Source organism: Corvus hawaiiensis, chromosome 11, assembly GCF_020740725.1.
Source record: "Corvus hawaiiensis isolate bCorHaw1 chromosome 11, bCorHaw1.pri.cur, whole genome shotgun sequence".
NCBI lineage: Eukaryota > Metazoa > Chordata > Aves > Passeriformes > Corvidae > Corvus > Corvus hawaiiensis.
This window is the reverse complement of record NC_063223.1, coordinates 3,355,193-3,380,048: the sequence shown is the minus strand read 5'-3', so window position 1 is coordinate 3,380,048 and position 24,856 is coordinate 3,355,193. Positions and strand designations below refer to the sequence as shown.

General features: G+C 54.0%; 1 protein-coding gene across 1 annotated transcript; it reads left to right on the top strand.

Annotated features, from left to right (window-relative positions):
- The first annotated feature begins 200 nt into the window (after positions 1 to 200).
- LMCD1 (LIM and cysteine rich domains 1) lies at positions 201 to 24,127 on the top strand. The gene is made up of 8 exons (XM_048315984.1): positions 201 to 240; positions 12,536 to 12,624; positions 13,817 to 14,072; positions 18,792 to 19,128; positions 19,450 to 19,473; positions 19,877 to 19,950; positions 22,897 to 23,112; positions 23,580 to 24,127. Exons 2-8 carry the CDS (start codon positions 12,536 to 12,538, stop codon positions 23,733 to 23,735), a joined length of 1,152 nt encoding a protein of 383 aa, XP_048171941.1. The 5' UTR covers positions 201 to 240; the 3' UTR covers positions 23,736 to 24,127.
- Positions 24,128 to 24,856: the final 729 nt, after the last annotated feature.

Below are 24,856 nucleotides of genomic sequence, written 5' to 3'. Positions count from 1 at the left end.
AGCCATTCCCCCCCGCCCTGTCCCTGTCCCCCTTTCCACGATCCCCGTTCCCGCCGCGGGCACGCGCCCACGTGCGCGAGTTCCCCGCGCGCCCCGCCCCCCGCACGCCATTGGCCAGAAAAGTTCCGGGGCGGGCGTCGGATTGGCTGAGAGCGGCGCGCGGCCCCCGCGCGCGCCAATGAAATGCGGCGCTCGGGCAGCGCGAGCGGCGGCGGCGCGCGAGCAGCGGAGCGGGCGGAGGTGAGTGCGGAGGGACAGCGGGAATGATCCCGATCCAGGGACAGCCCGGGGGGACACCGGGAATGATCCCGATCCAGGGACAGCCCGGGGGACACCGGGAATGATCCCGATCCAGGGACAGCGCGGGGGGACAGCGGGAATGATCCCGATCCAGGGACAGCCCGGGGACACCGGGAATGATCCCGATCCAGGGACAGCGCGGGGGACACCGGGAATGATCCCGATCCAGGGACAGGCCCGGGGGGACACCGGGAATGATCCCGATCCAGGGACAGCGCGGGGGGACACCGGGAATGATCCCGATCCAGGGACAGCCCGGGGGGGACAGCGGGAATGATCCCGATCCAGGGACAGCCCGGGGGGACAGCGGGAATGATCCCGATCCAGGGACAGCCCGGGGGGACACCGGGAATGATCCCGATCCAGGGACAGCGCGGGGGGACAGCGGGAATGATCCCGATCCAGGGACAGCGCGGGGGACACCGGGAATGATCCCGATCCAGGGACAGCCGGGGGACAGCGGGAATGATCCCGATCCAGGGACAGCCCGGGGGGACAGCGGGAATGATCCCGATCCAGGGACAGCCCGGGGGACAGCGGGAATGATCCCGATCCAGGGACAGCCCGGGGGACACCGGAATGATCCCGATCCAGGGACAGCGGGAATGATCCCGATCCAGGGACAGCCCGGGGGGACACCGGGAATGATCCCGATCGAGGGACAGCCCGGGGGGACACCGGGAGCGATCCCGGTGCCGGGACAGCCCGGGGGACACCGGGAGCGATCCCGGTGCCGGGACAGCCCGGGGGGACACCGGGAGCGATCCCGATCGAGAGACAGCCCGGGGGGACAGGATGCGGTCCGGTCGGGGGACCGGCCGAGCGCGGGTGCCCGGGGCCGAGCGCTCCCTGCCCTTCCTGGGGCCGCCCGAGCGGGAGCCGCGTCCGGAGGTGCCCGGGAGGGGCGGGTGCGCACCGGGCACCGCACGGCTGAGAAACGCCGGGGGTTTATTTTTTTTCCCAATATCCCTCAACTCCTGGTTTTCTTGCCCGCGTAGCCCCGCCCGGTACCGCGGCTGGGCAGGGCTGCGAGCGGGCAAACCCTCCCGCCCAGGGCTGGGACGGGACAGACATCCCCACTCGGGGCCGCGGGGGGACAGACCCCGTCCCTCAAGTTTCTTCCCTCCTTCCTGCCCTTCCACAGGCACCTGAGCCGTGCGCTGCAGTCCCCAGACCGGCTCTGGGACTGCCCAACTCCGTGCTTGCCTTTGTGCTTTTTTCAGTGCAAAAATCGCCCCACCAAAGCTTTTGCTGGGAAAGCAACTGTTTGTTGTCTGAATTAACTCGTGTACGGCACAGCTGTGCTGAGCTACAGTCTGAGGGAGTGAGGAGTTGCTTGTCCCCTTCTAGACCCTCTGGAAAGTGTTTACTCCAAGAAATCCCGGCTCTTAGCACAGTGTCCTGTGAGCCGGCAGACACTGAGCTGGATGGAGGGGATTCTAATTGCCGGATAAAAGCGTGTGGAACGGGAGCAGCTGCTCTCATGACCTTCCTCGCTGCACCTTTGTCACCGCGTGGTTTGGGGATGAGTTCAACACCCCATATCAGCCTAGTGTGGTCCCGTCTCGCTGGGCAGTGCCCAGAGCCGTGCCCTGGGACCAGTGGCCAGGGATCTCCCAGGGCACAGGGGCACCTCAGACCCTTCCGCATGGGGGTGGTTCCCTCTGCCGTGAAGTTTCTTGCCAGTCCTGGCCTTGGGGGTCCATCCTGCCCGTCGGGATGGGAAGGTCAGCCTTGCTGTTGTCGTGGTGTAGCACCTTCTGTCCCATTAGGTTTGAACTGAGCCGCTGCTGGATCCCAAGAAAACTGTGTACCAGGTTTTACTGAAAACTGGCTATCCGGCAGGATAGCCGGGCAAAGGTTGGTGTTTGGCAGCAGGAGCTGCTGTCTGACACGGTCTGGGTGGCCGGGCTGTGCTGTGCCTCCTCAGCATCCTCCTGTCCTGCTCTCCCTGAAATACACAGTGCTTTGAGGTGGGGCTGACGGATACAGGATTCCTCCCTTCCCTGTCTGCTGACCCCGTTGGCTGCCCACCATAGGGACACGGTCAGTGCTTGCTGACAAGGGCAGGCACCCCCAGCGTGGCACTGCAGGGTGGCCCTGTCCCTGCAGGAGGTGGTCGGGGTTTGGTGGGACCTGCTGGTGTGCCATCCGCAGAGACTCCGAGCAGTGTGTCCTCTCCCAGCAGGTCTGTGCTGCTGATACCTCAGGCATGTCCACAGGGTGCTGCCTGCCACAGCTCCTGTGGGTGCCAGCTGTTGCCCTCAGGAAGCTCTTGCCAGGCACTGAGTGGAGATGGATCCCACGGGAGTGAAAACTGAGCCTTTTTCATGGGGCTGTGTGCTGGCTGCTGGGGCTGTGGTCAGGCTGGGTCTGCTGCAGCAGCTCAATTCCTGCCTTGTCTGGAGCAGGGGGGTCTGAGCAGGCCAAGCTCCTGCCTGCAGCCCCCAGGCTGAGGGTTCCTCAGGGGAGGGAGTGCAGGAGCAGGGCTGGACTTGGACAGCAAGGAGGACTGAGCAAGTCCTGGCTGTGGGATGTGCCCTGGCGAAGCTGTTTCTGCACTGGAGCCATCTCCCAGGAGCTTCTCAAGCATCATCTGCAGGAACGGAGCAGGGAGGGCTCACAGTGCACCCCAAAAGGCTTGTGAATGCAGAAAGCATCCAAGACTTCCCAAAATGTGCGGCTGGACCCTCAGCTCCCATTGGTGGCAGGCAAAGGACAAGATGTCACGTTTAAAGTCACTTAGATCTGAGGCAGTAGCACAGATTCTGCAGTGCAAGGGGTAGTTCTGTGGGCACCCTCTCGGGCCTGCCGTGGGCAGTGCTGAGTGAAGCCCCTGCGTGGGCGGGGGATGCCGGGCTCTGCACATTTCTGCTGCCCAGCTGCCTGTCTCCTCTCACCTGAACACTGCAGCATGAAAAAAAGATGTCCCAGCTAGTTTGTACTTCAAAAGGGATATGAAATGACATAATGAAATCAAGGAAAAAGAATAATACAGACCCTGGATCAGTGTCTGAATAATCTATGTCCAAACATAAATGGGTGTCTCTGCAGTAGACGGCTGTTTAATTTCCTGAATCCTAAGACGGGCACTTTTCTGGGCATGGTGTGGAAATACTGTCAAATTTTAATTTAGCTTGGCAGTGTCACACAGCCAGTCTGAGCAAGTCGGGGAAGGCAAGTCTGGAACTCATTAGAGCTTGTTGCGAGGCCCCGAAAATTTGATTTTCAATCACTGTTGGGTTAATTATTGTTGATGTCTTGCCTAGCGTATTCTGGGATTCTTTCTGAGGAAATTAAAGCAGCATGAGTGGGACAAGCATTCTGTTTGGCACAGGGCTTGTTTAGATTAAATTCTGAGTGGAGAGTTAAAGCTCAAAGCAGGGAGAAGGCGATGGCTGGGCACGGCGCGAGCACTGGAGCAGGCCCCAGCTGGCCGGGCGGGCCCTGGGGGCTTGTGTACTGTTCTCACTAAACTCTGTCCCTTCTTGTCAGAACAAAATAACCCACGAAGCTAAAAGCACCCATCAAAGCCAAGGTAAAGTTTACTCAGTTAATACAAATTTTGGTTCTTTAACTTTTTCTTTCTTCGGTTCTTCAGTATGGGACTTGCAAACATCCAAAGCATCCTGCAGGACAGGAGAGAAATGCTGCTGTTGCAGGGATAATGGTTCAGGGGATGGTCTGGGGGTCTTGTCCTCAGGGAGAGGCAGGAGCTCCCTTTTTATCAGCAAAGTACCTGATGCTTGAAGAGCCCTCTGCGTGTATCTGCAGATGTGGATGGGAATGCTGGTAGGGACTGGGAGCTTCCATTGGTAAAGTCCAAAAACTTGGAGCTTTTAAAAACTTGCCATCACAGTTAGAAACTCAGCTTTGTCGTTCATGTGTTCCCAAACTGGGTGCCTTGGTCAGGGCGTGCAGGGTGCCTGGGCTGAGCCCCGAGCTGTTCCTGCGGCCTGGCAGGTGCCTGGCTCTGTGGGAAGGATGCTCAGCTCCCAAATAACAGGGGGTTCTGCCCAGAGATTTTCTGTGGGACACATCTGTCGTGTCCCCAAGCTCTGTGAGCAGTTTGGGTGGGTGCTGGTGAGGATGCTGAGCAAGGGGCTGTGGAGGCAGCGCCCGAGTCCCTTGAAGGTGCTGCTGCTCTGTTGTGTAAACGTTGTCAGGGCTGCAAAACAGCTTCATCCCAGCTCTGTGGGGTTTGACCACGGACTTTGAACAGTTACACGCCTGGGAGTTGTTTGTCCCTTGCAGAGTTTTCATGCCTGTCATTTCTGGTTGTAGTCCCCTCTAGCAGAAGCTCGGTTTCATTATGGAGCTGGTACTGTCTCTGCAGAGCCACTCCTTGAGGATGAGGAGCTTGGTCCCAGTGCTGGGGACAGGTCACACATGGCTGGTGGCCTGGGGAGATGGCTGTGACCCGCCCTGAAAGCTGGTTTGTCCTCATGGGGACTAAATCCCTGCTCCCAGAGCAGTGTCCTCGGGAGGAAGCAGCTGCCACTGGAAAGCAGATGTGGATCTTAATAGAGAAACCTGCTCTGGGCAAGTATTTATAGACATGAAATCATAAAGCAGCACAGGGGTTAAAGACCTTATTTTGGGACTTGACTCAGAGCTAAACTGACTCCAATAAAATGCAATTTACAAATTACAGAAATCCCTCTGGTCCTGCAGGGAGGCAGTGTCTGGCATATTTGTTTAGGCTGGGGTTTTTCTCCTTTTTTTAAAGAAGGAAATACTGTATTTCAGCCATCCAGGAAAGGCAGTACTCAGATGTCCCATCTTGGAGCTACTGTTCCATTTAGAGATGGGGCTCAGAGAAAGGGAAAGATTTCCAGGCAGCTATTTGCAATTTTGAAGAGCAGGAGTTTCCTAATGCTGGTACCCAGCTGGATTCCCCACACTTTTACATCTCACCTACTCCCAGCACTTTGCCTCCCTCACTTGGTTCCGTCAGATGAACACAGGAAAGTAAATTCTCTCCAAAGCATCGTGGCTGGTTGCCTGTGTCTTGCCAGTATTTGGGGTGGCACAGTCCCTCAGCTTCTGCCTTGGTTTCAGGGCATCACCAGCCACAAGATTCACTTGGACTTGTTCATGCTGTTTCTGAAGACCTGCAAATGTGTTGCTCAAAACCACCTCACTTTATTTTCCATCCATTGTGTTGAGATGGTGAAGCTCAGGGCTGATACAGAGAGGCTGCAGTGCAGGACAGGGTGAAGGAAAGGATGGGGGGCCCAGGCATGGCCCTGCCCTAGTGCCCACCTTCAGCTTTCTCCTGTTTCCTCGACTGTAAAGATCCTTCTCCTACTGCTGAGAAGTTACTAGTCCTAAATCAGTTGTTATATGGAAATCTGATGGAAGCAGCTCCATCGGTGCATCCTGTCAGGGTTCTGAGGGCCCCCCATTCCCAGTGGCATCCAGAACCTTCTCCTCCTGTGGGAGATGGGAGGACACAGCTGGTTCTGGGCAGGTAACTGGAGATCACCGAGACTCTTACCTGAGTGCTCTGGAGCTCTGCATGTCTGCTGTTTCAATTAGGTTCGGGGGGGTTCTTCCCATTCCAGACACTTCCTCACAGCTTGGTTTGGGTTTATAATTAAGTCCAAGTATCTGAAGCACTGTCTGGCTCGTGAAAAAATCTGATTTTTCAGCATTTGCCCTTCTCTTATCATTAATTCACACATTGTTAGTGAAGAAAGGAATGCTGCCAGCTATGTGCTCTTGGAAGAGGGAGATATTTGCAGAGGCCCTGGTTGTTGGAGCTCTGTCTCCTGTAGGTTGGGATCTGGCAGCTCCATTGAAATATTTTCCTCCAGTATCAGTGCCTTTCCCTGGTCTTTATGTTGCTAAAATAAAAGGCAGCAAACTTCTTACTCTGCAAAGTTTAATACAATAAGTGCTTCCAGCGAGTGATATCAACTCATTCACTGGTGCCTTGAATAAATCCAGTAGAGAGAATTCGAGATGAAAGACAGCCTTTTGTAAGGGAATTTTTTTTTCCTGTGAGTGTGGTAAATTGGGATAGCGCTTGCTTGGAAATCTGGCAGGGAAACAAATTGCTTGCAGGTCATGACTACAATGGATGTTTTCTATGAAATGAGAAGAAAATAAAACATCCCTTTGCTGTTCTCAGAACTGCAGTAGTGAATGTGCGTATTGGTTAATGCACGTCTAAGAGCAGTTGCTTGCCTTGCACAGGTTTATTCCCCTTGCAGAGTCAAGGAGCCTCTCCTGAAATCCAGAACAGCCCCGAGTGTCCCACCCAAGCTGAACCCTCCTGCAGGAGGTTCAGGGGATGTTTTGGACTGTTCTGTGCCAGGACTGGGAGTTGGTTCCTGAGCACACCTGAGGCTGGACCTCACCAGACATCAGGTGCAGCCAAGGAGGATGTTGAACTTTAAGGTCCCTTTCAGCCCAAACCATTCTGTTTGTTGGGCATCAGCAGGAGAGGAGAAATTGAGCCAAATGCCCGATACGTGAACTGGAGTATGCAGCATTCCCCTTGCTGGCACAGACACCTCTTTTGTTGGATGTAAACCTTTGCACCCTCCAGTTACTGGAAATCCATAAGGAACTTTGAGCTAGCCCCAAATCCATAATGAATTTTGAGCTAGCCCTCTATTATTATGCAAGCTTAGCTCTATTATAGTCAATTAATGACAACAAATGATCTGCTGTCCATCCCTATCCCAAAACTCCTCAGCAATTGTGCTCAGCAGACTGGTCCCACCCATGTGAATATTGTGTGGCTTTTCCCTGTTCCTTTGTCCAAGGGTCTATTTCAGAGTTGGTTGTTAATCTTCCAAACTCGTTGCAGCTGGAGGAACCCCCCAAAGGGCTCTTGAGGTCCATCAGCCTCCCTGGAGCTCTCTCCTGCCATGGCTGTGATTTAGGGGTAGGGTATCTGATCCGAGGCTGCAGGGAAGGGTTTGGATTGAGCCTGTCATGGCCACTGGGGAGCACTGGCTGTGGGGAGAGGTGAAATGAGGACCTCAGCTGTGAAGGGCTGTTGTGAACTTGGAGTAACTTTTTGGAAACCAGCTTTTCCTCTTCCCTCCCTAAAAAGGAGGGGAAAACATACTTGAGGTAGTTACGTGTCTCCAGCACCGTTTTCAGTCTCCAAATAGGGTGTTGTGCAATAAATGCTTTCAGGATCCAGAAGCCTCTGTGGAAGCAGGAGGGCCCCCTTTGCCAGTTCCTTCTGGACCTGTGGCTGTGGCACTGTGTCCCCAGAGCCCTTTTGGGGGCTGGAGAGCCGCAGGTGACTCAGGCAGCAGTGCCAGGAGGGATAACTGCTGTGGGATACCCTTCACCCTGCCCATGGACCTGCCCCGGTGACACTCGTGCTCTGCTGGCATCGAGCACAGCAGTGGGAGAGAGCCAAGTCCTGCTCGTGGTGGGGACGGCTGTGCTGGGATGTGTGATGGGTCCTTGGTGGTCCTTGATTAACCACCACACTGGCCAAGCTTACTGAAACTCTGAATGTGATTTCAGGCCTGAGTTCTACAGGTTCTGCTGCCACTGAGGACAGTCCCTGGCACCAAACCCAATTGTCTAACTGGTTGCAGCAGAGCCTTCGGCAAAGGGTGCTTGGCCAAGGTGTGCTGGGCTGGCCAGAAGGTGACAAAACAAAGACCCTTCTGGAGCCTCAGCTGAGCAGCAAAGAGAGCAGGCTGTGCAGCTGGAGCCTGACCTGCTCATAGCTGCTAGCCAGGACTCCGTCTCACCAGACCTGCCTGGGAAGCTCAGTGCTCCTTTCCAGAGGAGTCCTCGAGCTCTAAACCAAGGTGGAGCCATGTTTGGGTTCTTTCCTTGTCACTTGTCACTCTGGGCTCTCTATTTTCCAGCTGCTCAGCGAATGATGGCCCTGCCTTTGGCCAGTGTAACAGCAAACCATGGCATTACTGGTGTGTTCCTGAGACTGCTCAGCAATGTTTTTGTGGGTAGAACAGCCTCGATTTCCTATCATTTCACTACCCAAGAATTTCCTCTGCCCTGACATGCTTTCTCCTAGCAGCAAGAATGCTGTGAGGCACAGAAAGCCAAAACAGAAATCTTGCAAGGAGTGTCTATCTAGTCCTGGTGAGCAGGATTTGCTTTTCTTCACCCAGTCTGTTGACACAAGCCTGGTTTGGGGTTTTTGGCGCTTCTTTAAAGCATTACAAATGTCTCCAAACTCTTTATCTTAAGGTGATGCCGAAGTTCAGCTGCAGTTCCCGGATGGGCTTGGGCATAGGTGGAGCCTGGGACAGTCGGAGCATTTGTTTCACATTATCTTACGGGTTTGGGGCTTTTTGCAGTATCTTGCATAATTTTTAAGAAGAAATCTCCTTTTATGCCTATGTGAGGAGCTGTAGCAGAGCACAAGGAGAAGCTCCGTGCCTGGGCAGGACGTGCAGTGACCGGGCACTGGCGCCTGTTGTGTTTGGCCCCCGCTCAGGGATGGGAGTGAGTGTGGCTCAAATCTCCCTCTGCTTCTGAAGGAGTGAGAAATAGCACTCTCCTGCAAACAGAACCTGCCTGGGCTTTCAGAACCTCGAGGAGATGCTGCCCAGAGGGGTCTGAGCTTGCTGGGCATGGCAGTGTCCCCTCCCCACATGGGGTGGGCTCAGGTGTCTTTGCCTGGGCTGCTCCTGGTGCTCTGGAGAGGTCTGCCCATGCCACAGCGATGTCCCTGAGGCTCCATGGGATCACTTGAGCAGCAGTGGGGATCAGCTGCCATGTCAGCACCTTCCCCTGCTGCTGGACACCTGCACCTCCAAGGGCAGGGAGGCCTGAGCCATCCTGGAGCCGCATGTTGCCTTGAGGAGCCGCCCAGTTTGCAAGTGTTCCCCCGTGTGTTTTCCTGTAGCTCCAGCTCAGGTGAGGAGCCTCCTGCTGCTGACACTGGTAACAGGAGGTCCTCAGATGATCACAGAATGGTTTGAGTTGGAAGGGACCTTAAAGATCATCGCATTCCACCCCTGCCATGGGCAGGGGCACCTTCTACTGTCCCAGGTTGCTCCAAGCCCCGTACAGCCTGGCCTTGAACACTTCCAGGGATGGGGAGGTCAGATTTGGAGCCTCTGGTCTCACAGGTGTCTGGTCCTGGCTAGAGCAGTGCCCAGGGGGGAGGGCTTGTGGTCAGGTCGCCTGCATGTGTCTGGAGCTGTTTGTGCCCAAAAGTAATGGCTCGGACTTCATTAGTCTTGTCTTGAGGAAATGGGTTCTCAGCTTTTGGTTATAGCCCCAAGGCCCCTGGGATTGGGACCATTGGTCAGACCTGTCCATCCATCACCCCCAGTGACCCCAGCTCTGCTCCCTGGGGGCTGCAGGACACTCGCCCTGCCCTTGGCAAGGGACAGCCGGGCCCACGCCATCACTGGCAGCGTTTGGAGCACAGAGCAGTTAACGTTGGTTAAAGCTGGACCTTGGACAGGGAGCAGGAGTTGTGTTTGGACAAGCAGAATAAGTTAGCAGGAAAGGGGCTGGTTCCCAGGGAAGCAGTGCAGTGGCACACAGGGTTTGTGCCTCCGTGTGGAGGTCCCTGGCTGGTGCCACCCCAAAGGGCTGCGAGTTCCTGCACTGACACTTCCATGACTCGAGGTCAGGTTGTCTGGGGAGGTTCTGGTGCTGCCTCGTGCTACTGACCACACTTCTCCCTGTGCCTTTTCCCTTGTGTGTAATGAACCTTTTCCAAATGAGTTCCTTTAATCCAGATGTTTATGTTTTAGATAAACCACCCCTCGCAGTCCCTTGCTGATACTCAGCTCCTGTTTAGCTCACTAAGATCAGAGTCAGCTAAGCCCCAGCAGTCAGTGGGTACCTGGCACATGGCTCCAGAACTGGCAGGGTTGTGAGTGGCCTGTGGGAATCCTCCGTGTCTTTATCTGTCCTGGAGAGCTGGCACATGGCTGAAGAACCAAGAACATCCTGTGTTTGGATATTAGAGGCAGAGGGGAGTGTTTGGGCATATTAGGGCCATTTTTAAGATGTATTTTTATGAACTCTGAGGGTAAGAGGTCTTTTCATTGGCTTCAAAATATTGGGACAAACTGCAGGTGAAAATTGAGATGAAAATTACAGGTGAAAGGTGAGGCAGAAATAAAACAGCAGTCCTGGGGCAAAGGGAGCTGAAACAGACCATTCCCTACCCCTTGGGATGGATTTCTCCAGGATGAGCAGCCTTGTGTGGAGACTTAATAGTTCTGGGCAAGAAATAAAGGCATGTAAAGTCCTGTCATCTACCTTGAAATTGGCAGATAAACATCTGGTCATTTCTAGAACATCTGTTTATAAAAACTTGGTTAGCAACATCGTGTTTTCCAAGTAAGTGAAATATCTTTCCTGAGTGCCATCAAGTAACCTTTTCCTCCCAAAAGCTGCAGAAGGAGTTTGAACATCAGATGAGAGCTCAGGGTGCCCCAGGTCCATGCAGGAGCTTTGAGGAGCCTGGTGCTGGAAGTGGGACAGGTGGATGTAGGAGGGAGCAGGAGGAAGGAGGGCTGCCAGCATCATCACTGGGTTTGCCTCTGAACAGAGATTCAGAGCCTGGAGCTGCTGGACACAGCTTGGGTCAGCCCATGGTCCCCATGGGGCTGGGGAACTGCATCTGTTCTTTGGCTTCAGTTCTTCCACTGCTGTTGATCTGTCCCTTTGAAAATAGGCTTTGGCAAGGACAGCCTCTTCCAAGGTGCCAAAGAGCGATTTAAATAGTGCATGACCTTGTAATGAAGGACTGTGACAGTGCAGGGACTGGGGTCAGGTTGCATGGGCAGGTACCAGCCCTCTCCAGCACTGGGCACCTCCACAGCCTCACCCGTGCTCTGCCGGGGTCTGAGCTCCTGAGCCTGTCCTGGAGCAGGGAGATGCAAGAGGATGATCCCTGTGGGTCCCTCCCATGTCAGATATTCTGAGTCAGACAGGCTCTCAAGCTGTGTGCACAGCTGGATCGTCAGTTCCTAGAACAAGCTCAGGTCTCAAGAGAGATTAAAAACCTTCTACAAAATCTGATAAACGGCCCAAAAAAGGCCGGGAGTTGCGAGACCTGTGCGTGTTCCCAGGCCCTAATGGGAAATGCCACCTGTGATGCCCAGAGTGGTCAGAAACCTGCCCAACCCTGACACTTGGCAGTGCTTCCTGGGGCCCAAAGGTGTGGGGTGTGCTGGAGGGTGGGTTAAGCCGTGTGCTTTGATCTCTGACTGCACAGGGTCAGATGTGCTGGGCTGGGGTGACGCTGCCGTGGTGCTGCCATTGCTCCTGCTGGGCCTGGGACTGCCCTTGTTTTCCTTCAGCTCATTTTTACAGGGAACAAGCATGTCTTTCAGGCAGGAGCCTGGCAGCTCCTGTATAAACATCCAGGCTGAGATAAATTCAGTGTCTGGTGGTGTCACCTTGCCCTGATGCCTCCTGCAGCATTTTGTTTTTGTCTCCTGCTGTACCCCCTGCATTCTTCACATTCAGAAAGCCATGTTTGATAAATTCATGGGGCAGACACTAGGTTTATTTTCTGATGTTACTGGCTCCTGGTGTGGATTTTTGCTCGTCTTTCTCCTGCTGGGAAATTGTTAGGATGTCTCTGCAGCAGTGAACACCCATGGATGAGTGACTTCCGTCTGTTTTCAGCGAGCAGCAAAAAGGGCAGCACAACCACAGCCCCCCATGTCGTTCCACCACCACCTCTCCTCCCCAGAGCACTTCCCCACTGTATTTCCTGTTCACTGTGGAAACCACCCATGAAGTCCAGTGCCACAGGCATGGAAACATGCCACATTCCCAAAATACACTTGGAGAAAGACCAAGGAGGTCCAAGGTGCAGTAAAGCAAGTTTAGCATCAGGTTATGGCAGCGCATCTCCGTGTCTCCTGCCTGATCTTCTGACTTGCACAGATCCATGTGCAATATATGAACCCTATAGACTGGATCAAAACTGCCCTTAAATGAGACCTGAGGTCTCTGTGGATGAGGTTAAGGTGGCTGTCCAGTGTGTGGGCAGGTTCACTGGGTTTGATGTGCCAGCCCCTCCATCTTCCCTCACTTGGAAGTGAAAACCTTCATCCCGAGCATCCTTAAATAAACTCACATCAGGGTTGCATGGATATGGTCATATGGTGTTTGGGAGATCGGAGGCTTCTTGGGACACAAGGAATGGCTGAAGAAATGCCTGTCTGAAGGACAGTATACACTCTCAGGGCTGTCTCAGGTAGCCTCTGAGGCTAAAGCCTTTCCAGCCCGGTGTCCTGCTCTTTTCCAGATGTCGGGGAGCCAGCCACAGATGGGAAGAGGTGTGCCTTGTTTGCGCTGCAGAGGGCTGTGCACGGGCTTCGAGCCACACTCCTGGAGGTAACGTTGGTCCTATCCTGCATCCTGACTGAAACGTGCTTAGTGACAGAACATCTCATTATTTGATACTTTATTTCCAGTTTTTCCTCTTAAAAACACAAATTTGGGTAAATAGGCCCTGTTAGCAGCAGCTGGTGGGAGCAGACCAGACAGTGCCTGGCTCAGAGCAGGGCAGGGGCTGCTCCCTGCCTCAGCAGGACTACAAAGGGGCTTTAAAATGGAATGCAGACATCCAGGTGTCAGTAATTAAAAGAGAATTGGTGCCCTCTGAGCCGCCTCACAAACACTGGGCTCCTCTCTGCTCCTGAGGAGCAGCATGGGCTCCCCAGGCTGCGTGGGCTGTGGTGGTGGTGCAGGGGAAGCTGTGGTCCAGCTGTGTTCCCACTTGTGATAACTCAGCTGTGTGAAATCCAAACTTTAAAACACTCATTTGGTGGAAGCACAACTTTTTTTTTTTTTTTTTATTGACTCCATTAAAGGCTGGTTGGACTCATTCTCACTCCAAGATCCTGCTGAAATGCTCGGGGTTGTGTCAGAGTTACTTTGCCCCTTTTGCTATTAGTGTTTGATGGCAGTGCTGGCCACCAGAGTGTCCTTAAACACTCGTCTGGGTGATTTATACCTATTATAGTCAATTAAGCATCAGCTCCTTCCAGCAGTCACTTTCTTAATGGCACATAAAGCTTCATAATAGGCGAGGCTGGTGCTGGGCTGTTGCAGTCTGGTGAGGAGACCAATCTCCAATTTAGTGATGCTTAAAGGGGTTTCCAAAGTTCAGGGGAAGCCACAGCTCCCCGCAGGTGGGAGGCAGCAGATTTTGTAGTGCCAGAGGGCAGGGTTAGATGGGCTATTGGGGAGAAATTGTTCCCTGTGAGGGTGGGCAGGCCCTGGCACAGGGTGCCCAGAGCAGCTGGGGCTGCCCCTGGATCCCTGGCAGTGCCCAAGGCCAGGCTGGACATTGGGGCTGGGAGCAGCCTGGGACAGTGGAAGGTGTCCCTGCCATGGCAGGGGTGGCACTGGGTGGGCTTTAAGATCCTTTTCAACCCAAACAATTGCATGGTAAGCTTTCTGTCCTTGCTGTAAGCCCAGGCTGTGTTTTAACCCTTGGGAGAGGCTGATGCCCCATGACTGAGCCCTTGTGTGACCCCACGGCCCGGCTCACACCCAGGGGATGCTCTCTTGTCGGGCACAGGAAGATCTGCAAGTCGTGCAAGTGCAGCCAGGAGGAGCACAGCCTGAGCTCGGAGCTGGAGGATGACCGCAAGATCGGGCGCCTGCTCTCGGACTCCAAGTACTCCACGCTCACGGCCCGGCTCAAGGGCGGCGACGGCATCCGCATCTACAAGAGGAACCGCATGATCGTCACCAACCCCAACATCTCGGGCAAGGACCCCACCTTCGACACCATCACCTATGAGTGGGCTCCCCCAGGGCTCGCCCAGAAGCTGGTAAGGGGATCCCTGGCAGGCTGGGTGTGGGCTGGGGTCGCTTTTTCAGAACGGAACTCGGCTCTGGAATAAAGTAATTGGGGAAAAGTAGTAAATCATGGTTTGCCTCAGAGAGCAGAACTGTATAGAGCACTCTGTGTTTCGGAAAACTGTGTAAATAAGCAGAGTAGGTAGGAGAGGGGGATGGAATGCCTTTGGGTTTTATGGGTTTGTTTACATTTCTAGGAGAAGTCTTAATGGATTTTACAACTAGAAAGCTCCCTCTTTAGTGAAGCTCATCTGCAATAAAAGCATGGCTGAGGAGAGATCCCATCCCTGCTGTCCTGCAGCCCTGTGCAGCCCCTGCCCGCTCCAAGGCCTCAGGCTGGATGTGAGAATGATTCCTCCAGGCCTTCTTGGGGTGTCTGGGCTGGGCAAGCAGAGGAGCAGGAAGGAGTTTGGCTTCTGGGGGGCAGCTGGGTGGTTGTGCCTCAGGGCTTCTCCTCTCCTGCTCACAGAGAGCATCCCTGTGCTGCTGGGGGAGTCCTTCCCTGGAGCAGTGGGCTCAGAGGCCCCATTCCCGGGGGTCCCCCACCCTCCCTTTGATGAAGACCAGCAGCAGCCCATCCCTGTTCCAGCAGCCTCGTGGAGATCCTGCCCCCGGGAACAGGAGTGGGGAGGGCTCCTTGTGCCAGGGCGTGCGAGCCTGGCTGCGAGCTCAGCTCTGTGCCTGAGAGCTGCTGCCTGCAGCTCCTGTCTGCGTGGGCAGGAGCTCTGCCCAGTGCTGCTGCCGGCAGAACCACTCTCACATCCAGCTCTGGAGCTGGGAATTTTTTTTCCTTACAGTTTAAACATAATCTGGTCTAAAAAAATATTTTATAAAGAGAACTCAGGGTTAAAAAGGCGAGATGGGGCATGTGGTCCCGTTTCGAGGGCTGGGTCCAAAACCAAGCCCCCAGCCCAGCTCCACCTCCCTCCCATGCCTGGTTTCCATCTGGACCAGCTGTGTGGGAAGGGGGTGGAAGTGGTTTTCAGCGTGTGGAAGTGTGAGCCAGCAGAGCATTTCTTGCGGGAAAGCATTTAGCTGGCTTTTCACTGTGCCATGGTATAAAACCGTTCTGTATTCCGCGGTCAGGAGTGGGCAGTGAGGAGCCTCTGCTCCTCAAATGAAACAAATAGCTGCAAGCTGTTGATAACAAACAGCTGAAAGCTGCTGAAAATGCAACCTGACTGTTTTAAAGAAGAATTGGGGATACAGATGTGAAAGTGCAGCCGCAGCCCCCAGAGCCAGAGTGGTTAATTCTGCTGAAAAACCAGTTGCCCTGAGGGCCTCAGACAGGCTCAGTGGGAGTGAGCTGTGTGCTGGGGATGCTCCATCGAGGTGCTCACAGGTGCCCCTTCCCTCCCCTTCCCTTCCCTCCCCCTTCCCTTCCCTCCCCTCCCCCTTCCCTTCCCTTCCCTCCCCTTCCCTTCCCTCCCCTTCCCTTCCCTCCCCTCCCCTTCCCCTTCCCTTCCCTTCCCTTCCCTTCCCTTCCCTTCCCTTCCCTTCCCTTCCCTTCCCTTCCCTTCCCTTCCCTTCCCTTCCTTCCCTTCCCTTCCCTTCCCTTCCCTTCCCTTCCCTTCCCTTCCCTTCCCTTCCCTCCTTCCCTTCCCTTCCTTCCCTTCCCTTCCCTTCCCTTCCCTTCCCTTCCCTTCCCTTCCCTTCCCTTCCCGTTTGGAGCTGGCCCAGCAGGAATGTTTGTGAGCAGCCTTTGCCTTCCGCAGGTCCCAGGGGGAATCAGGGAGCTGCTGAGGGATGGGGAGAACAATGGTGGCACTGTTCCAGCAGCCTGGTCACTGAGCACGCTGCCATCCTGGGACTGTCAGGAACCCGGGTTCCATGGGCTGCAGCGTGGTGCTGCTGGTGCCCCGGGCAGGCTCGGCCCCTTGCCCTAAAGGATGCCCAGACTCTGTGGCTCCTGGGCTGATTTCGTCTTCCATGGCCCTGAACCCACCCTCCTGGGGGTGTGTGTTTGGGGTGATCCCAAATGCAGCCCTGGAGAGCCCAGTTCTCCCTCTCCTGCAGCTTCCAGCTCCATCCTTGTGCTGCTGGCAGAGGGGCAGCTCCGAGGGTACAAAATAGATCTGTTTAGGTTTTATAAAGAGAACTCAGGATAAAAAGGGGAGATGGGGAGCTGGATGCAAAACTAAACCCCCAGCCCAGCCCCACCCTCCTGATGGGGGAGGTTCAAAAATTTTATGAAAGCTTTTGATCTCTTTATAGTGCCTGGACAGGCTGGAATATATCTTGGTTCAAGTAAACAACAAGCAGGAGCTTTGGAGACAACCTTGATAAATTCCGGCTTGCAGATCAACTTCAAACTTTGAGGAGAAGTGTTGGATGTCAGCCACTCTCAGGATAGTTTCAAAGGGATTTGGGCCAAAAAGCTGTTAGTGCAAAACTGCCTCGCTCCAGTGGTTTCCTCCTGAAGGCAGCCAGGAAACTTGGGATGGCTTTTAACCTTGTTTTGCTGAAGTGGATGGTCGATAATTGGAGGAAGTTCAGGGCATGTTCTCTTTAAGCCGTGCCTGCAGAAGTCATGAAGTAGATACTCAGGTCCTTGGGGAGAGTGAAAAGAACAGATCATAAAACAGCTCCAAGATCCAGTAGTGAACAGTGAAAACCTAAAATGCTCTTCCTCAAAATTACCTGCACTCAGGCAGCATAGTGAAGCATTGGCCATAACAATAAATGATAGCAGCAGATGTAGCAACTTTTTCTTTTCTTCGTGGTAGTTTTGGGTGTCAGGTGGATTTTTTTTCCACCCCCTAATCTTTTCTCTGGACACATTTTATGACATCTGCAATTATAACTGTAAGCATTCCCTTGATCAGGGAGGTGAAATCCCACTGCATGTCTGGGCAGATAGTGAAACCTGCCTCTGAGCAGGCTTTAAGGAAGCCTTTAAAAAAGCCTTGGGGCTTTGCTTTTCTCACTCTCAGCACAGACACTTTGTATTGGGAAGGGGGATCCCGGAGGTGGAGTGGAACAGGAGGCTCCAGGTGCCCGTGCTGGCTCCTTGCTCTGGTGTAAGTGTTCATGAGTCTTGGCACATCAGTGGATTAAGGATTTCTCCCACTGAGATCCCACCACATTACTGCTCTGCTGGAGCTCGTGCTGGCCTGGTGTTCCTGGTCACACAGCATCGAGCTCCTTTCCAGTTGTGGGGGCAGTGCCTGTGTGAGCCTGGGAGGAGCTTGTCAGGGAATTCCTGTCTCTTTCTCCTGTCATTCCTCTTATTGATTCCTCACGTCTGTGAAAGGCATTTGTGCACCAGATCACTGCCCCAGCATCCCACAGCTCTCCAACCAGCTGTTCCCAAGCACCACCTTCTCGCACAGGACAACAACCTTCCCAGGAAACTGGACATCAAGCCCGCCTTTGCACAGGGGCACAATGTATGAGTGTTGATGTCTCATATCCCAGTGTGCAGTGATTTTAACTTGCACCCCAAGACATGGGGAAGAAGCCGTGCTTCCATTAAATCATTATCTGTTGCTGTTCCAAATTTCCTGTCAGGGAATTCCGCCTGAGACAGAGCTGCTCTCTGGCTCAGAGTAGCCAAAGTGGAAGTGACTTGGAAGTTTCTCCTGACATGCTGAGTTGTTCAGTGCTGTGCAGGCATGTCTGTGTTGAAAAGCCCAGCCTGAGCCAGCTGCTGTGCCACAAACAGTTAAATCTTTTTGCTAAGTTTTTTTAGATTGAGTTTTCAAGTGCTGACCCAGTAAGAAGCAAATCTAATGCAGCTGGATGCTGGTCTAACAGGGAATGGCAGGGAGCCAACTGGCTGCCCTGTCGCTCTTCACACTACAATAGGAAAAATGCTGGAGTGGGAAACTCCCTTCCCTTATTCCCAGCCAGGAGAAGTTAACTGTGCAGCCCCCGTGGCCCACAAGCACTAACCCAGCCTGAGACTGAGATGGGTTTACTCTGCTGTTGAGGTAGTGGCCAGTTAAGTCAGAGACTTTATTTTGGGCAGTCTCTGGGCATTTCCCTTCTGTGTCACAGGGCACCGGTGACCAAACACCTTCCCTCTGCTGTGAAATCAGCAGTCAGGTGGAATTGGTGGCTGTTGGTGTCATGGACCCAACTGGTATCTGAATTTTTCCTGTATTATGATAATTTTGTTAATTGATAAAGGATGATCTTTCACTTTGGACTGCTCTGCACGCAGCCCCGTGGGGCTCTGCAGTGCTCCAAGTGGCGACTCGCTCCCCGCAGCTCTCCCTGTCCCAGCACAAGGCAACAGAGAGCTGCTCATGGGTTTTGATATTTATGAGTTTTTAGTCTTTTCAGCAGCTGTGTTATCAAATTTCATGGAAAAAGTGTCATGGTAGTGCCAGCAAGGGAGTGTGTGCTGGGGTTTTTGTGCAAAGCAGGTCTGTCTGTGCTGCTTTGCTTTCCTGGGCAGACTGAGTTTTGTTTTTAAACAAACAAACAAACAAAAAATAATCTAAAACACCATCGAAATACCCAGTCTGTTTTCTGAGGATGAAATTATTCATAACAACCTGGCTACCACTGGCATCCAAGCCAGTTCAGCCTTTTATTTCTGAGCCGTGGGCTCCAACACCTCAGAGGGAGAAGGGAGGGGAAGGGCCCGTTTTCTGCTGCTGCTCCATCGCAGGAGTGGAGCATCTCCCTGCCCAGCTCTGCGTCCCTGGCACAGCAGCTCGGGTGACTCGTGTCTCCTGTCGCAGGCCATGCAGTACATGGAGCTGATCCCCAAGGAGCTGCAGCCGGTGGCGGGCACGGACGGGGCCTTCCATCGCCGCCGGCGGCTGACACGGCAGCTCCCGCTCTACGACCAGGACCCGGCCCAGTGCCGCGGCCTCGCCGAGGGCGAGCAGAAGCTGATGGAGGAGTTCGTGAGGAAGTACAAGGCCGAGGCACTGGGAGTCGGGGAGGTGGCACTGCCAGGCCAGGGCGGCGGCGGCAAGGAGGAGGAGAAGCTCCAGGACAAGAGCACCGACCCCAGCAGAGCCCCCGAGTCGCCCAACGGGGCCCTGGAGAGCGCGCCCCGCGGCCGGGCACTACGTGAGTGCTGCCAGGGGATGGGACGGGACTGCTGGGGCTGCTCCGGGCTCGGGGAGCAGCTGGGAATAGAGTCAGCCTCAACTCGAGGGGCAGGAGATCACAGCAGCCAGGGTGATCTGTGCTGCCTTGTCCCCCATCCTGCTCGCAGGGGATTCTCCATGCCTGCTGCAGGTGCTCGGTCCACATCATGGTGCTTTGGAGCAGCACTGTGAGAGAGCCTGGAGGGACCCTCTGCTCCAGCCAGCCCTGCTGAGCACAAGGATCCATCTGACAGGGCTGGTGAGGGGGGTTCTCTTCTTTTTCATTTCCCTTTCTCTGCAGCAAAGGCCTTGCTGAGCCACCAAGGTAAGGGAATTCTCACTGTAGGAATTGGTTTGAACTCTGGGTTCTCGGCAGCTCTGAAAGGTTGGGCATGACGTGTCCCTGGATGATATGGTTCGTGGATGTGGTGGTGTTTGGTTGAAAGCTGAACTTGATGATCTTGGAGGTCTTTTCCAACCTTCACGGTTCTGTGATGCAAGTCAGTATTTCCAGGTCGGCTTCCAGCCCAGAAAGACCACAAATGACAGGAGGTGAAGGCTCTGTGTCCAATTAACGAGGAGCTGTGAACATGGAGATAGTGCTCCCAGGGCTGTAATTGCTCTGGGGAGATGTAAACAGCTGCCCTGTGCCCCTGGGCATACAAATACACTTCCACAGGGAAATGACTGAGATTCCTCAACACCTTTTTAGATTTATATTCCCCCAGTGCTGTCTGGAGTGGCTGCTGAACAGATGCTTATCATAAAATATGGTCAGTGGAAATACCTCGTCCTGGTCCTTGTGAGGGTGACTTGCAGCAGAGGATTTAAAGCTGAAAAAACAAATGGTGTCCAAGTGTTTTTAAGAGGAGATTCTTTCCTGCCATTCCTGCACTGAGGTTGTACATGTTGAGAGCAGTTTTCATTTTCAGTCCATATTGGGTAATGTCTCCCCTCTGCCATGGTCTGTTAATGTCCTTCTGACTTCGAATCCAGTGACACAGTAAAGATTTTCACTATTGCAACAAAACACTGAATTTTAAGATAAAAAATAGCCAAAAAAGGAAGTTTTCCTTTAAACATATCAATAAGTCATCCTAGCAATACGGGTTTACTTAAACTGCAAGTTTGTCCTTTCAAATAAATAAATACATAACTGTGATGTTATTCTCCTTAGTTTGAAGCATCATTTCTCTCAAGGCACCAGCTGAAAAATGGAGCAGCTTTCACAGCAGTGGCAGATCCACTGGGACAGCCACACTGTGCAGCCTAGGTCATGGCAGACCCAGGAAGGACTGGGGCCACTGGCCCTGCTGACCACAGGCCTCATCTTCTTCCATATCCCTGCTGCAAGTCTGTCCCACAAGCTGGGTGTTCTCCACAGAGCACAAAATCCTTACCCCCCCCAGAACCAGAAACGCTCTGGTGTTACAAGTCACTGCACTGGAATCAAATCAAGTACTGAGGCAGTTGATCCAAATAAGTCATTGTTCCCAAAAGCTTGAGGCCAGCGATGCAGGGAGTGCTCAGGGGAAGGCTGATGGTGTCTGGGAGCTCCTTCCCTGGGAGCTGGCACTGCAGAACGGGAGCTGGCACTGCAGAACAGGAGCTGGGGAAGAGTGAGATGGGAAAGCTTCAGAGAACAGGACACTGTTTTGGCCAACACCTCTGGTAATTCAGCTAATAAAGTCTTCACTCCTCTGCCTGTATGATGGAGATGTAAAAGGAGCACCAAGCTGTAATCCCACCTCAAATTTGAAGAATCACTTCTTTGTAGTGTGTAAATATCAGGATATGGAGGTTATACAATGCTTGGGAAAAGCCCTGTGAATAGTTTTTTCCCTGTGAATAATTTCCATAGAAAGGAACAGCAAAATAAGTTGTTTTTTTAACAGTTCTTGTTGGCAAGAAACTTGAGCTCAGGGTTGGAAACTGCTGTGTTTGTTCTTGCTTTAGATCCTGCAAGATAAGCAGGGCTGGGGCTGCTGGGTCTGTGGCTTCTGGGGGCTGACAGGGCAGAGGCAGCTGCAGGGTCTGGCTCTGGGGCTGACCCCAAATCTGGTGCCTCAGGGAGGTGTTGGGGGCGTAGCGAAAAGGCCTCAGTCCGGTGTGAGGGGTGCAGAATTCCTCAGTGCCTGTCTGTCCATGAGAGCTCTGCCAGCTGCTCCGTGCTGTGCTTGTTCAGCCAGCCCAGAAACGCCACAGCTCCTGCTCCGTGCCGAGTTTCCCCCTTCACTGACGTGGGGCTGGGAGCGCTCGCAAATGTGTCTGAAGCCCTCCGTGGTGGAAGGAGCAGTGTCAGCACACATATCCCCTTTCAGCTGCACAGAACAGCCAAGCCAGGAAACATTCTGTCTCCTGTTCTCGTCAGCCTGGATTTCCTGGGAAAATGGGAGATGCCCATCAACGAGGTGGAACCATGCCAAGGACAGCGGGGCAGTTTCTGAAAACCCAGCTGAGGGAGGGAGGAGGCAATGGTGAAATGCGTGGGATGCTGGAAAGATCAGTGGCCAAACAGAGAAAAGCCACCTGGGGGGTGCAGATGCCCCGTGGCCTCCACTGGAACGGGAGGGCAGAGGGGAAGGAAACTCCATCGGTGCAAAGAGCAGTACTCCTCCCAGCACTCCTGTGTGAGCCGGGGCAAGGGGCTGACAGTGGTGGGAATTGTCCCTTTTCTGTCCCTGCCCCACCCCTGATGTCCTTCTGCAGCTCAGGGACTGTTGTTTTCCTTTTCTACTGAGAAATCTTGGGTTTGCGTCTCCTCTTCTCTTGAGCAACCTGGGCAAGTGGAACGTGTCACTGCCTATGGAGGGGGTCAGAACTGGGGCATCTTTAAGGTCCCTTCCAACCCAAATCATTCTATGGTTCTATTATTATACCTATTAGAAGCTGTTGACTTAAATTGGGGTGTTTGTAAGTCGCCATCTGATCACAGGGACATTCCCAGTGCCTGACCCTGTGCCACTTGGAGCATGCTGGAGGGGGACACTGCTGTGCCAACGCTCTGATGGGGCACAGCAGTGCAACCACAACCCGTGTGACACACAGGCTGCTCCCACTGCCTCGCCCAGGCTGCTGCGGGATTGCTGGTAGAAATCCAGGCAAGGCTCTGCTGGAAGAGATTCCAGCAGCTGCTGAAGAGAGTTTCTTGTAGGGAGTGACAAAGCCCAGACTCAGAAGCTCTTACCCTGACCTGGACTATCCAGCTTCAATGGGAACTGGAACAACATCCTTCCAGTCTTCAAGTGGAGCTTTAAAACTGGCTCTTCACTAATCACAGGATCTCTCTGCAGGCACAGATAAAGAGCAAACCCAGTTGGTCTCATGTGTAATGTGCACGGATGCCATTAATCTTGAGATTAACCACATCTAATTCTGGCTCTTTGGCCTGCTAGAAATGGAAAACGCTTGCTGAAATCCGTGGAGTGACAACTGAGTTAGGCACAGACAGAAAACAATGAGAAGAGACCAAATTCCTGATCTCTTTTCGAAATTACATCTTTGATGTGCTGCATTCCTGCGCTGTAAGAATTCTTTTCTTCGAGAACCTTTGGATTTTGGTGAAGGTTTTCGTTTGGGAGGGGTCCCAAAGGCCCCTCAAAAATAAGCTACTCAGCACCATCTTCCCCCTGTGCCCATGGTGCTCGTACATATTGTCCCATGGCTGCAGAGCTCAGGGCTCCGGTGGTGGGCTCGAGCACTGCCCTGCTGCTGCCCAGCCCCGCTGACTGCTGCCTGTCTCTTGCAGCGCTGCGAGACCTGCAAGCAGCCGGTGCCCGGGGACTGCCCCGTGGTCTACGCCGACCGCGCCGGCTACTCCCGGCAGTGGCACCCAGCCTGCTTCGTGTGCTGCCGCTGTGCCGAGCCCCTCGTCGACCTCATCTACTTCTGGAAGAGCGGGGCTGCCTGGTGCGGGCGCCACTACTGCGAGAGCCTCCGGCCCCGCTGCGCCGGCTGCGACGAGGTACGGACCAGCCGAGACCTGTGATCCCCCTGTGCCAGCGTGGGGATTGACCAGAGTCCCTGTGATCCCCCTGTGCCAGCGTGGGGACTGACCAGAGTCCCTGTGATCCCCCCCTGTGCCAGCATGGGGACAAGCTGGAGACCCTCTGATCCCACCAGTGCCGGGTGGGAAGCACCCAGTGGCCCTCTGCTCCTGCTGGTGCCACGCTCAATCAGGGCTTCTGAGCAACCTGGTCTAGTGGAAGGTGTCCCTGCCCAGGGCAGGGGGTTGGAACAAGGTGACCTTCAGAGGTCTCTGCCAACCCAAACCATCCTGTGATTATTTTATGTACCCATTCCCAAAGCCTGGCCTCCACGGCTGATGGGCTTGGTGGGAAGTGTGGGGCCGGTTCTCCCTGCTCCAGCCACCCTCCAGCTTGGTGTAGTGGTGGAAATAAGCAGTTGTCTGTCTGTCTATCTGTCCCATAGATCATCTTCTCGGAGGACTACGAGCGGGTGGAAGGGCTGACCTGGCACAAGAAGCACTTTGCCTGCCTGGAGTGTGAGACGCTGCTGACGGGCAAACCGTTCTCCCTGGCCAATGCCAGCCTCCTGTGTACCACCTGCAGCCAGAGCAGGGTCTGAGCAGGGGCAGCTGGGGCCCCGTGGGCTCCCCGAGGTCCCACCAGGACTGGGGGCATTTGGAAATACAGCAGAAGGAGAAGGTTAAAAAATGTAAGAGTCTGACTATTCAGTTTCAAGCAACTCCATGTTCCCTTGCATCCAGCACAGCCTGAGGAGAGTATTTCCTTGGGGTTCTCTTGGATCTGACAGGGAGCCCTCATGCCCATGGGTGGGAGGTGTGCGGTGTACCTGGCCAGGAGGAACTGGAACGGAGGGTCTGTGCTGTGTCTGTGCTGGTTTTATCAAGTGTGTCCAACCTTCTTATGACTAAGATCTTGCAATAGCCTTTTGGAAATAATACATCTCAACAATAACCTCTGGCATACTAAACCTACGGCTGTGGTGAAAAACAAGGGGTGTTTGTGGTTTTTAAATCCTTACTGGAATTAGGCTAACAGGCTGCTGCCACTGTGCCAAAGCAGTGGGTTTGAGGAATTTGATCAACTTGCTGAAAGCAAATGATACAAAATCGCAACCACACGCAGCTGGGGCTTTGTCCTGTGCAATGATGCAAAACCAAGGAGTGGGCACACAGGGCAAGGGGTTCACTCTGGTGAGAGGGGCAGGGCACAGCTCTGCCCAGGCAGCGACTGGCTCAGCCCATGGAGCTGCCTCCCTGGAACTGGAATGTAAACAATTTTGTGGAAAACAGCTTTACAGCCTCAGCTGTCTTGGGGGGCAGAGTGCGTGCGTGCGTGTCCCTGAGATGCTGCAATGTCACTTTTCCCTGCAGTACTTCAGTGACCCTTCCAAGTATCAGGGAGCTGCACCTTCCCCTCGGAGCCAGCAGCCCCTTGCCCTGGGCCCTGCCCTGCTCCTTGCCCCGCAGCTCTCCCGTTGCCTCTTGGGTCTGGTGGCAGTGGCGCTGTCCCAGGATCTGGCACTGAGTCCCTGTGGATCATATTCATTCCCTACATACAGTGATGCTTCTGGTACTCACTGGAAACATCAGGCAGTCCAGGCTGGCAGGTGCCTGTGCTCAGTCTGTTTTGTTATACTGAGTATCTACATGATTTGCCAGAGAACTGGAATATTTTCTCACCAAGGTGAGTGTCCATGGAGCTCACAGCTGGGGGCTCTTT

Excerpts from the sequence above, each read along its gene's own strand:
- LMCD1 (XM_048315984.1), top strand. The coding sequence starts at position 12,536 with ATGTCGGGGAGCCAGCCACAGATGGGAAGAGGTGTGCCTTGTTTGCGC. Across the intron at positions 19,129-19,449 it reads GCCCCGCGGCCGGGCACTAC|CAAAGGCCTTGCTGAGCCAC; the intron begins GTGAGTGCTGCC and ends CTTTCTCTGCAG. Across the intron at positions 19,951-22,896 it reads AATACCTCGTCCTGGTCCTT|CGCTGCGAGACCTGCAAGCA; the intron begins GTGAGGGTGACT and ends TGTCTCTTGCAG.